The sequence below is a fragment of the Nicotiana tabacum genome, chromosome 1, assembly GCF_000715075.1.
Source record: "Nicotiana tabacum cultivar K326 chromosome 1, ASM71507v2, whole genome shotgun sequence".
Lineage (NCBI taxonomy): Eukaryota > Viridiplantae > Streptophyta > Magnoliopsida > Solanales > Solanaceae > Nicotiana > Nicotiana tabacum.
In genome coordinates this window covers 152,334,024-152,346,531 of record NC_134080.1, presented here as the reverse complement: position 1 = coordinate 152,346,531, position 12,508 = coordinate 152,334,024, and the positions used below count along the sequence as shown (strand labels likewise).

General features: G+C 39.3%; 1 protein-coding gene across 1 annotated transcript; it reads left to right on the top strand.

Moving 5' to 3' along the window:
• Positions 1-2,870: 2,870 nt before the first annotated feature.
• Positions 2,871-11,267, top strand: LOC107816712 (uncharacterized). The gene is made up of 10 exons (XM_016642459.2): positions 2,871-3,463; positions 3,551-3,688; positions 5,326-5,514; positions 7,522-7,659; positions 7,755-7,876; positions 7,965-8,097; positions 8,185-8,314; positions 8,859-8,938; positions 9,064-9,198; positions 10,552-11,267. Exons 1-10 carry the CDS (start codon positions 3,002-3,004, stop codon positions 10,786-10,788), a joined length of 1,764 nt encoding a protein of 587 aa, XP_016497945.2. The 5' UTR covers positions 2,871-3,001; the 3' UTR covers positions 10,789-11,267.
• Positions 11,268-12,508: the final 1,241 nt, after the last annotated feature.

The window sequence follows — 12,508 nt, the reverse complement described above, 5'->3', positions numbered from 1 at the left end:
CTAAAAATTAACATTCCAAAATTACGTCAAAAGATAATTCAACCACTTATCTCTTTTCAATAGAACATTCGAATCCTTTTCTTTTAATTTAAATTAGAAATTAGAAATGAAATTGTCTTGAAAGACTTTTCTTTCTGCCTTTTTTCCGATCTTTAAAGACTTTCTACAAACTAAATTCAAAAGTGTATACGATCATCCAATATTGACGGACGCTTGCATATTCCAATATTGACGGACGCTTGCATATTCCAAAAGTAGCTAGGAAGGAGGCGAAGATGGCAGTCACGGAGGCTAAGATTGCAGCTTTTGCTCGTCTGTATGAGGACTTGGGGAACAAAGGCGGGTAGAAGAAGTTATTCCGACTGGCTAAGGTGAGAGAGAGGACGGCTCGGGATCTGGACCAAGTGAGATGCATAAAAGATGAGGACGGCAAAGTTTTGATGGGGATGACCAGATTAAGAGGAGGTGGCAGACCTACTTTCATAAACTTCTAAATGAAGAAGGGGATCCGGATATTGTACTAGGTGAATTGAGGAATGCCGACAGTCCTCATGAGTTAAGTTATTGTAGGGACATTGAGGTCGATGAGGTCATGGAGGCGATGCGTAAGATGAGAAGGGCCATAGCTACTGGACCAGACAAAATTCCGATTGAACTTTGGAGGTGTGTGGGTAGAGCAGGCTTGGAATGACTTACTGGGTTATTTAATGTTATATTCAAGACTAATAGGATGCCTGAAGAGTAGAGCTGGAGTACAATGGTTCCGTTGTATAAGAACAAAGGCGATATCCAGAGCTGTAATAACTATAGAGGTATCAAATTACTGAGTCATACCATGAAAGTTTGGGAGAGAGTGGTAGAAATGAGAGTGCGAAGGACGATGTCTATTTCAGAAAACCAGTTCGGGTTCATGCCGGGGCGATCTACCACAGAAGCTATCCACCTTATTAGGAGGATGGTGGAACAATACAGGGATAGGAAGAAGGATCTCCACATGGTGTTTATTGATCTGGAGAAAGCGTACGACATGGTTCCTAGGGAGGTCTTATGGAGTTGCTTGGAGGCTAAAGTGGTTCCGGTTGCCAAAATTAGGGTGATTAAATACATGTATGATGGAGCTAAGACTCGGGTTAGGACAGTAGGAGGCGACTCCGAGCACTTCCCGATTGTTACGGGGTTGCACCAAGGGTCTGCGTTCAGCCCATTCCTATTTGCCCTGGTGATGGATGCACTAACTCATCATATTCAAGGAGGGGTGCCATGGTGCATGCTATTTGCTGATGACATAGTTCTAATTGATGAGACACGAAGCGGCGTCAACGAGAGGCTAGAGGTTTGGAGACATGCCCTTGAGTCTAAAGGTTTCAAGTTGAGCAGGACGAAGACGGAATACCTTGAGTGAAAATTTGGGGTCGAGCCAACGGAAGCGGGAGTGGACGTGAGGCTTGACTCTCAAGTCATTCCCAAGAGGGGTAGTTTCAAGTACCTTGGGTCGGTTATTTAGGGGATCGAGGAGATCGACGAGGATGTTACACACCGTATAGAGGTGCGGTGGATGAAGTGGAGGTTAGCGTCGGGAGTCCTGTGTGATAAGAAAGTGCTACCGTTACTAAAAGGTAGTTTTATAGAGTAGTGGTTAGGCTTGCCATGTTGTATGAGATTGGGTGTTGGCCGGTTAAGAACTCACACATCCAGAAGATGAAAGTAGCAGAGATGAGGATGTTGAGGTGGATGTACGGGCATACAAAGATGGATACGATTAGGAATGAAGAAATTCGAGAGAAGGTGGGCGTGGCCCCCATGGAGGACGAGATGCGGGAAGCAAGACTCCGATGGTTCGGGCACATTCACAAGAGGAGCACTGATGCACCGGTGAGGAGGTGTGGGCAACTGGCTGTGGTGGGTACGAGGAGAGGTAGAGAGCGACCTACAAAAAATTGGGGAGAGGTGATCAGGCAGGACATGACGCGACTTAGAATTGCTGAGGACATGGCCCTTGATAGGGAATTGTGGAGATCGAGCATTAGAGTTCTTAGCGTCGGGAGTCCTGTGTGATAAGAAAGTGCTACCGTTACTAAAAGGTAGTTTTATAGAGTAGTGGTTAGGCTTGCCATGTTGTATGAGATTGGGTGTTGGCCGGTTAAGAACTCACACATCCAGAAGATGAAAGTAGCAGAGATGAGGATGTTGAGGTGGATGTACGGGCATACAAAGATGGATACGATTAGGAATGAAGAAATTCGAGAGAAGGTGGGCGTGGCCCCCATGGAGGACGAGATGCGGGAAGCAAGACTCCGATGGTTCGGGCACATTCACAAGAGGAGCACTGATGCACCGGTGAGGAGGTGTGGGCAACTGGCTGTGGTGGGTACGAGGAGAGGTAGAGAGCGACCTACAAAAAATTGGGGAGAGGTGATCAGGCAGGACATGACGCGACTTAGAATTGCTGAGGACATGGCCCTTGATAGGGAATTGTGGAGATCGAGCATTAAGGTTGTAGGCTAGGGGGAAGTTGTGAATATTTCTACAGCGCACTAGAGTGAGATTAGCCAGTTAGGAGTTCGTTTTAGGATTCTAGTGGTCATCTATTGATGCAGGGCTTTAGTTGCTGGTTATTATTATATCTTCCATCTATTTCGTATTTCTTATATTGCTGTTATTTTATTATGATTCTATTGATGGTACTAATATATCGTCTCTTGTTGCTTTCTTGAGTCGAGGATCTCTTGGAAACAACGTCTTTGCTCCTCGGGGTAGGGGTAAGGTCTGCGTACATATTACCTTCCCCAGACCCCACTTGTGAGATTATACGGGGCGTTGTTGTTGTTGCTTGCATATTCCAAAAATGGCATTCCGTAATTTTCTTAAACACGGAACCCGTTACTGAGAAAACTCCATTATATAGTCTCCGACCAAACTTTTCTTTCTCTCTTCCCCAAATTCCGATCTATTTATTTTTTCCCGTTTCTCTTTCTCCGGCACCCTACCCTAACAGAAAATCATGGCAGAGAAATCGATTGCATTCGAATCAAATCACTCCGGACCAATCGACACCACTCACGGATGGCAAAAGGTTACATACGCGAAAAAGCAGAAGAAAAAGCAGGCAAAACCGTCGGATTCCGGCAAAGTAATTGCCAACGGATCTGTCGTTCCAGGCGCCGATAATGTGTTTCAGTCGCTCGAGAAGCATTCCGATGAACGCCGCAAGAGAATTGCGGAACAGACGGCTGCGATGTACGGCGTTGACGATGCTCCGGTTAGATTGGGGCTGAAACACCGGTCGGACGATGAAAATGAGGATAGCGATGCGGAAGGTGGTAGACGAGGTGGTAGACGTGGTGCGGTGGAGGAGAAGAAGAAGGAGAAGGTGAAAAAGCCGAAGAAGCCAAAAGTAACTGTGGCTGAAGCCGCTGTGAAGATCGATGCAGCTGATCTAGCTGCTTTTCTCGCTGATGTGACTGTAAGGGGAAAGATCTATTTGTGCATGGTTTCGTTTTTCCGTTCATAAAAGCCACGTGTTGATTTTTTTGGATGTCTTTACTTGAAGGTTTCGTATGAATCTCAGCAAGAAATACAGTTGATGCGATTTGCGGATTACTTTGGACGTGCATTTGCTGCGGTGGCTGGTTCACAATTTCCGTGGTTGAAATTGTTCAGGGAGTCTCCAATCAGTAAAATTGCAGATGTGAGTTTCATCGATTTTTGAAGTTCATGATCAAATTTGAGAACTTTGGCAAGAAACAGCTGTTTTTTTCCCGCCAAGTTGCTAAGTTGGTGTCTTGAATAGATGTTTGGATATGCATTGTGATGTATGAGATACTACTTAGAATTGCTGATATACATTGAAATGCTTGCTTTGTTCTCTCCGCCTCTTTGTATTTTGGACGCCTCCAAATGTTTGAAATTATGACACTAATAAAATTTAGTTAATACGAGTTTTCCAAGCTTTAAGACTTCAAATGACTAATCAAACCCGACTTTATGTTAAATTTTTTTATCTAATTTAAGTTTTCTAGTGTTACTTTAATATTTTTCTTCCACACCTACTTATTTGGTTCTAATATCTTAAGCTGCATTCAAAAGGTGTGACATAACTGTCAATGAAATTGGAATGAAGACCATGAGAGACCAGGGTTTGAATTCTAGCATAAGCAAAAAGTTGGGTGATTTCCTTCAATCTGCCAAAGCCTTTGTGGATTAGATTTGTTGATACCTGTACTAGTGGGAGTGGGAGGATGCAAGTATGGATATAACGAGTTACTGGCAACATTGCCAGGGTGCCACCATTATTAAGAAAATTGTAATATCATAAACTCCACGCCTAGTCACAAGGTGCTGTGGAAAAAACAAAGTACTCCCTCTATTTCAGTTTCTATGTTTTACTTTTCTTTATTAAACTTTTTAAAGAGAATGCCTATATTTAGTAACTCTTTAATTCTAACATTTCGATTTTACCCTTAACAACACTTTCTTGTAGGCATGACATGGCATGTTTAAAACCACAAGATTTAAATGGCATTTTGAGTATGTTATACATCTTAGTTTAATAAGACCCAAGATTCAAAAGTTCTTACTCCCTTAAACCTACGTGGTAAGTCAAATTAAGACACGTAAAATGAAATGGAGGGAGTATTAATTTGTAACATTTGGCATAGCATTCCATTGAATTTACCAAGTTGTTGATCATTTATATATTTAACACTATAGGCTTTTGATTTCTTTTGTCACTGGTCCCTGAAATTTTTTGTCTTTGAGCTCTATGTTACCAAGTGAAGTGCCATATTATTCCTCATGAAGTTTCTGACTGTGATTATGCTTTCGTGCTTTCAATATGATGATTATAACCTTTCATTTCATCTATGACAGAAATTTGGCTGCACTTACAAATTTTCTATAATTATTCCTCTTTTCTGCTTTAAGATTTTGATGATGTGCTTTTTTTGTCATTCATTCATGTAAAACCAGCTAGGTTCCATTGGCATTCTTGATGTACCTCTATGCGGGGACCTCAGCTTACATTTAAGCTTTCTTTGTTGGTCATCTAGTTGTCAGTGAAGGGCTTGAATCTCTCCCTTAAATCTACACCCAATACATGATAGATAGCAAATGTGCTTTGCTGCTCCTTAATCAATGACTTTTTTTGCACTCTCTATGGATGGTACTGGCTACATAATTGGTGTATGATGTGATGAAAACTATATGTTTTTCTGCGTCTTTAGATATGCAGTTTTAAATATTGTGCATAGAGTGATAGTTGCTTTCAATTATCTAGTTGGCACCATACGTGGCTGGAAGAGTAATAACTTAATTTACAACAAACAGGTTCCTCTCTCACATCTTCCTGAACCAGTTTATAAGACTTCAGTGGATTGGATCAACCAACGTTCTTACGAGGCTCTTGGATCATTTGTGTTGTGGGCATTGGAAAGTATTGTTGTAGACTTGGCAACCCAACTAGGAGGTTCTAAGGGCTCAAAGAAAGGCGGTCAACAAACGTCGTCAAAATCTCAGGTATCTCTAAAGATTTTCTTCCAGTTTGTGCATGATGAGTTCTCTGTGTGTTTATGTGTCTGTTCATAAAAGCAGAAGCCTTCAGGCATTCAGAAGGTGATGTATCTATTTTTTTTGTTTGCGTCTTCTGGGATGAAGTAGCAAAAGGTAAAGATGAAAGAAGGAAATCCTGAGAGGAAAGGGAAGAGGGAAAGAGTAAATCGGTTTGGTGAGAAGTACTAGGAATATTGCATCTTTTCTGTATTCACTATTAGGTTTTAGAGTTAGGAAGATGCCAAATGGGGTGAAGGAGAGGATAAAATTACTTTGCATTAAAAATGTGGATGTTATTCTCAAAGTCATATAATTTTAGTCATGGTGACACAAGTAATTTCTTTTATCTACTTCTTTAGTTCATCCTTCCTTTTTGGATTTTATCTGACATGTTGATCTTATCAGTATCACTTGAGCATATTTCTCGATTGAGATAAGGTCACGTAAGGATGAAATTGATCAAACCAAGCACTCGAGTCGAAAATGAAAGAATAACTGCAAGCTAGTTTTTAGATTGATGGGGCATGGCTTAATTGATACCAAGATTAAGCCATGTCCCGATTTGACATTTTAGTTGAACTTAAGTAAGTTAAATTATTTGTTGATGCCAAGACTAAGACATGTCCTGATTCTACATTATCGTTGAACTTAAATAACTCTTAGCTAAGATTAGCATGACAACACACTCACAATAACCAAGTACAATTTCTTCGGCATTATTGTTGTAATCAACCCAATTGCCATGTCATGCTTTGTTTGCATGATATCTCGACTTCCTCGGACGATTTCCTCTTAAAACCTTAAACATCATGCAGTGTTATCAAAGGCTCATTTAACGCTTAAGCCCTGAAGCTCAGAAAATCTCAAGGAGGGCGCTTCGTGTCACTTAAGTTGCATTTCACTGTATACAAGGTACTAAGGTGTGCGCCTTACTGCGCATGAGTTCTATCTTAAATCGAGCGGTAATAAACAACAAATATAATCGGCAAACAAGTGCACTAGCTGTTAAGGAAAACATTATGAATGAGCTTTTTTCATTTTTCTTGAATTACGTTTATATTGCTTTTTTCCCTTCATTGTGCCTTTTTCACAAAAACGGACACTTCATGCGCTTTGCGCTTGAAGCCCCAATAGACCCAGAGTGGTTTTTAGAGCTTTTCTTGACAACACTGCATCAGTGTTGTAAATAGCGAGCGCTACGTCGCTAATGGCGATGCGAAGCGAGGCTGGGTCGCTATTTTTGTCTGTTGCGTCTCGTTTTAGAAAAGGCGCGCGCTTCTCCCTGGAAGGCAAGAAGCGCTGAGAGGCGAGAGGCGACCTATTGCGACACTTTTTGAAAAAAAAAGAAATTTAAAACAGTTTTTTCTTCTATTCGCACAGCAAACGCAAGTTAGGGTTTGGTTTCCTCTTCACCCACAAACAAAGCAAACACCAGGTAGTGTTCTCCTTCTTCTCCTTTCTTCTTCGACCAGTTTTCTTCTTCTTTTCTTTTCTTTTTCAAGCTGTCTCAATTTTCCGGCAGCATCTCCGGCAGCAAACTGCTCTTTTCTTCTGTTTTTTCTTCTTCTTGTTATTCTTCTATTTTCTTCTTTCTTTCTTCTCTTTTTCCAGCAGCAGCTGATTTCCGACTTTTTGCAACTGATTTTTGGCTGTTTGTGGAGTTTTTTGCTCAATTGATTTGCACCTTTTATTGCTCAGTTTTTTTTGTTTTACCTGCATTTTTCCAGTTTTAGTATACAATTAATTGCATATTAACTTAATTATATGCAAATTTGAGTTTTTGGTTATTTATATATGCAAATTTGATATATATATTTGCATTAATTGTCGCTTCACTTCAAAAAGGGGAGCGCTTCGCTTCTCGCCTCTCGCCTCAGTGAAGTGGGCGCTCGTTGCTTTTTGCCGCCTCTCGCTATACAAAACACTGCACTGCGTCATGCGCTGATAGTTGTGCTACAAATTACTAAATTGCAGGTTGCCATGTTTCTGGCGTTGGCAATGGTACTACGACGGAAGCCTGATGTTTTGATCAACGTACTGCCGACTCTTCGGGAAAGCCCAAAGTATCAAGGGCAAGACAAACTTTCAGTCATTGCATGGATGATAGTCCAGGTTAGACAGAGCTACATTTTTTAACAGAACTACTGTTTGTTTATTCTCCACCTTATATTGGCCTTCTAACGGTAACAAGTAATACTCTGGTAAAGGCCTGTCAGGGAGATCTCTGTGTTGGATTGTACTTGTGGGCGCATCATACCTTGCCTTTAGTTGGAGGGAAATCAGGTTCTAATCCACAGACCAGGGACTTGATTATGCAGTTGGTAGAAAGGTCTGTCACTTTTGATTGCACCTCTTGGTTGCATTTTCGTCTGCATTCACTTGATACAAGCTTCTTGAATTATATCTTTGTGGTTCAGGATTCTCTCTGCACCAAAAGCTCGTACAATTTTAGTAAATGGGGCTGTTAGGAAGGGAGAGCGTCTGATACCACCTTCATCCCTTGACCTGCTTCTACGGGTGACCTTCCCAGCTCCCTCTGCGCGAGTCAAGGTGTGATTGAACGTTTCTCTGACTTCTGTTTCCATTAGTAGTGGTCGGATTTTTGTTCTCTAATGTCTTAGTTATTTCTATTCTCAGGCTACTGAAAGATTTGAGGCAGTATATCCCATCCTCAAGGAGGTTGCCCTTGCTGGTTCCCCAGGAAGCAAAGCAATGAAGCAAGTTTCACAACAGATACTTTCACTAGCCGTGAAAGCAGTTGCAGAAGGTATCTTTTTCTTGAACTCTTTTGTCTGGTTCGGTTCATCTACGAGTGGCAATTTGAGCCAAAACAATTTGATCCGCCCTACCAGCCCAAGGTTAGGCTGATCATTGACCTGCCAATTTGTTGAACTCAGCCCATCTTGACCCAACCCTTCTCAACCCTTCTCAGCCCAAATTGATCCATGAGTAACTTTGCTAAAATATCTTTAAAATATTTTTTCTTTGATATGCTATATATGACCATAAACAAAAGAAAAAATGTCTCATTTGACAATTAAGTAATTCATAAGAAAATAATACATGTTAATTAAAGCTTGGTCAGAGTTGGGCAGTTGGGCTATGACCCAAATTTTAGCCCAACTTGACCCAGCGCATCTCAACCCAAGTTACTTTTGGGCGGGTTATTGATCCGCCCATTTATTGACTCATCCCATTTAGACCCGCCCAAAATCAGCCCAACCTGCTCATTTGGCACCCCTAGGTTCATCTATGTGATTTTTAGATTGTAGATTGGCTGATATGCAAGGTTTACCTTGGCTCTTCCGCAGGCAATCCAAAACTATCTCGAGAGGCAACTAACATATTCAACTGGTGTTTGACCCAGAGCGCTGACTGTTACAAGCAGTGGGTACGAACTATACAAACACTTTGCTCTTTGTTAAATCTTATTCATAGTAATTTTTACAGAATATATGAGTGAAGTTTTTCTTATTTTTCTTATCCAGTTATTTTGTCTCCATTTTTTCTGAACAGGACAAGATTTACCTGGATAACATAGAAGCAAGTGTTGCAGTGTTGAGAAAGCTCAACGAGGAGTGGAAGGAGTTATCTAGTAGACAGTCTTCTCTTGAAGCTTTGAAGGAGACTGTCAAGAGCTTCAGACAAAAGGTAGTCTGTATTCTGTTGTTTCATTTTTCGCTTTCATTTTTCTTGGGCAGGGGGTTTGAATCCTACTTGGGTTGTGGTGGTGGTGGTGGTGGGGGGGGGGGAGGTCTTCGTAGTTATAGCTTTTCTGTCCTAGCAACCTTTGTCCTACTTATAAGCCGGTTTGGCTAAGCTTCTTAAAACTGCTTATTTTGAGAAGTACTTTTGTTCAAAAATGCTTTTCGAAACAGTGCTTTTGGAGAATATCAGTTTGTGTTTGGCCAATTCATTAAGTTCTTTTTGCAATATTTAATATGCAAATTGTGTTCGTAGTTATAGCTTTTCTGTCCTAGCAACCTTTGTCCTACTTAGAGCCGGTTTGGCTAAGCTTCTTAAAACTGCTTATTTTGAGAAGTACTTTTGTTCAAAAATGCTTTTCGAAACAGTGCTTTTGGAGAATATCAGTTTGTGTTTGGCCAATTCATTAAGTTCTTTTTGCAATATTTAATATGCAAATTGTGTTTGGTGAGTCCTCCCAAAAGTACTTTTGAGTGTCAAATTACAAAAATAAAAATGTATCAATGTTAATTTTACAATTAATATTATTTAAAAGAAAACGAAATTTAAATATTTATTGTAAAAGAATTTAATTAATTTTTTAAATAAATATAAAAAACACTATCTATTAGGTAGTATTGCATTCTTTCAACTGTAATATATGCTTGAATCTAGTGATTAGCCTTATAATTTATTTCAAAGAGGAATGAGAGACGAAGAAAAGAAGAAACAATAGAATTTAAAAAAAGAGATTTATATAGTAGAAAAACTATTCCAAAGGGGATAGGAGAAGGAGAATACAAATATGCTGAAATAAAAAAGAGAAGGATGGTAGAAACAACAAAAAAAAGAAGGGAAAAGGTTAATTTTTGAGGGATATTTAAAAAGAATAAATTCATGGTAAGGATATTTTTGTCTTGAAAAAATTAATTTTCTGTTTATGCTTCTTTGAAAAAGCCAGAATTTGTAGTTTCTTTCCAAAAGATTCAACTTCTGCTGATGCTCAAAAGCACTTTTCTGTTCTGGCCAAACACCTCAAATTTCAAAAAAGTGCTTTTTTTAGTCCGCTTTTGGCTTTCCAGAAGCTTGGCCAAACAGACTCTTAGTCCCAGCAATTTCAGAATCATGGTACATCTAACAGTGGTCAGTTGATTGTTGTTTTTTATTCTGGCGGGTTGGCGGGTGTGTGGGGTTACATCTGCTTGCCACAGTTGTTGCTAGTTTACATTTGCTTCAAACTGATCCAAGTCAAAATTTCCGTTCTTGGGAGATTTCTTACCTCTCAAAGGTGACTTTTTTTCCTTCTTGTTTTGCTTGTAGAATGAGAAATCATTAACTGGTGCAGTGGATGCTCACCGGTCACACTTCAGAGATGCAGATAAGTACTGTAAAATTTTGCTATCAAGGCTGTCTCATGGACATGGATGTCTGAAAGGATTTGCCCTTGTTCTTTTGGCCGTGGCCGTGGCCGTGGGAGGTGCTATTATGTCACAAAACATGGAGGACTGTGATTGGAACAAGCTTTTAGTTTTCCTCAATGCCCCACAGTCCATCTAATCAATCTGCACCAAATGAGACGGACAGAGTGTTCTTTTTTAACAATTCATGGTCTCAGCGGCAAATGAAATTGGTTTACAAAACTAAATAAATCTGGAAGATTGGGTAGCTACATGAAACACCAGTCTTGTGGGATACTGAGCCGGAGCTTTAGAGAAATCAGGATACTTATTTTCCAGAAAAAGGATGAGTCATGTTTAATTTATTAGTTCTTGTTTTGACCCGTCTATTATTAGTCTAAGAGGTATTCGACTTAGATGTTACTCGGTTTTCACCATTTTTATGTTCAAGCAAATTGATCATACCAGAATACAGATGTAATTCCAAGGGATTAGAATCCAAAATGACCCAATCCCTGCAAAAATATTTTCTGTGGTCGAATATTATAACTTATTTGCATGTGACAGTGATTACTTACAGTTTATTCTATTTATTTTCCCTTTGTCAATTAACTGCTTATCAGGATGTTTTTGCTTACTACTTTCAGAAATATACTAATGTTTTCGGTTTTTGTCCTATTGAACTTTTTCTTGATTTTTTGGGAAAATCAAAATTTATTTCCAGTTATACCCTAAGTTGGAATATACTATTCAATTGTTCTGCAGCACAAAAGAAGTCTTAATGATCTGTCTCCTAAAGGTAATCTTAAAGTTGAAAGAGCCACACTTGAGACAGTTTTCAATGAGTCTAGAACCAAAGTAACGTAAAATACATCTCGAAGAATCGAAGCTTGTCTTCTTTAATTTCTCTTTCATTCTCTCTTCGTTAACTTCACCTTAAGATTAGTTATGTCTAGTGCTTTAACAAAGTTCAATGCATTCCATAGAATGCCATATTTGCCACGGTGGAGACTACTGTAAGTTGAGGACTTCACAACTGATAAAAACCCCTACTTATAAGATGTTGGGATTGCAAACTATTAAAAGTGAGATTCTGTCGATTAATATTCATATAAGAAACGTGATTTTACTCACCCATTGATAATTACTTGTTGAATATTGTAGAATAAAGGGGCTTGCAACTATTTTAGGTGGCACAATGAGCCAACGATCAAAACTATCCGCTGAGAAGTCCCTCGGTTGACGTTGATGCTGCAACTTCACATAAGTTCAAAAAGGCCGAAGAGGATATGAATTTTCTTAGAACATTACTGAAAGAATCGGAACAAATAAGAGAACACTTAAAAGATAGATTCACCGAAATTGAACACGAGAGAGATCATCTGAAAAATAGCTGAATGAAAATGAAAAGCTAGAGGGATCATCTAAAGTTGATAGGCGGTATATTATTATCATTTGTTTTTTGAAAATATTGTATTTTTAATTAAATTATCTGTATTTTTTGTATGTGTTATGTAGCATCGACACATTAGCAGTTATCGTTTCAGTAGATTTTATGTTTTATGTTTATATATTTGTTTTTTTTTTTTTTTACATGTTATGCAAATTTATGGTATACTATAATTTTGATAATGTTATTAGCTTCCGTGTTCAACTCATAGAAATTTTACTAATTTGTAGGATAGAAGCACTCAATATCATCATCTAATAGATAATCTTCGTTTGCTACATTTCTTCTTTCAACTAATGTCAAATTCCTAGCAGTCAATGCTGCTTGTTCCTCACCCAAGTTAAGCATACAAAACCCCGACCGCGTCTCAATGACATTCGGTTGTTCTCTTTTCTAACCCTCTCTATCGCAATCTCACATGATTCTCGAT

Excerpts from the sequence above, each read along its gene's own strand:
- LOC107816712 (XM_016642459.2), top strand. The coding sequence starts at position 3,002 with ATGGCAGAGAAATCGATTGCATTCGAATCAAATCACTCCGGACCAATC. Across the intron at positions 8,939-9,063 it reads CTGACTGTTACAAGCAGTGG|GACAAGATTTACCTGGATAA; the intron begins GTACGAACTATA and ends TTTTCTGAACAG. Across the intron at positions 9,199-10,551 it reads TCAAGAGCTTCAGACAAAAG|AATGAGAAATCATTAACTGG; the intron begins GTAGTCTGTATT and ends TTTTGCTTGTAG.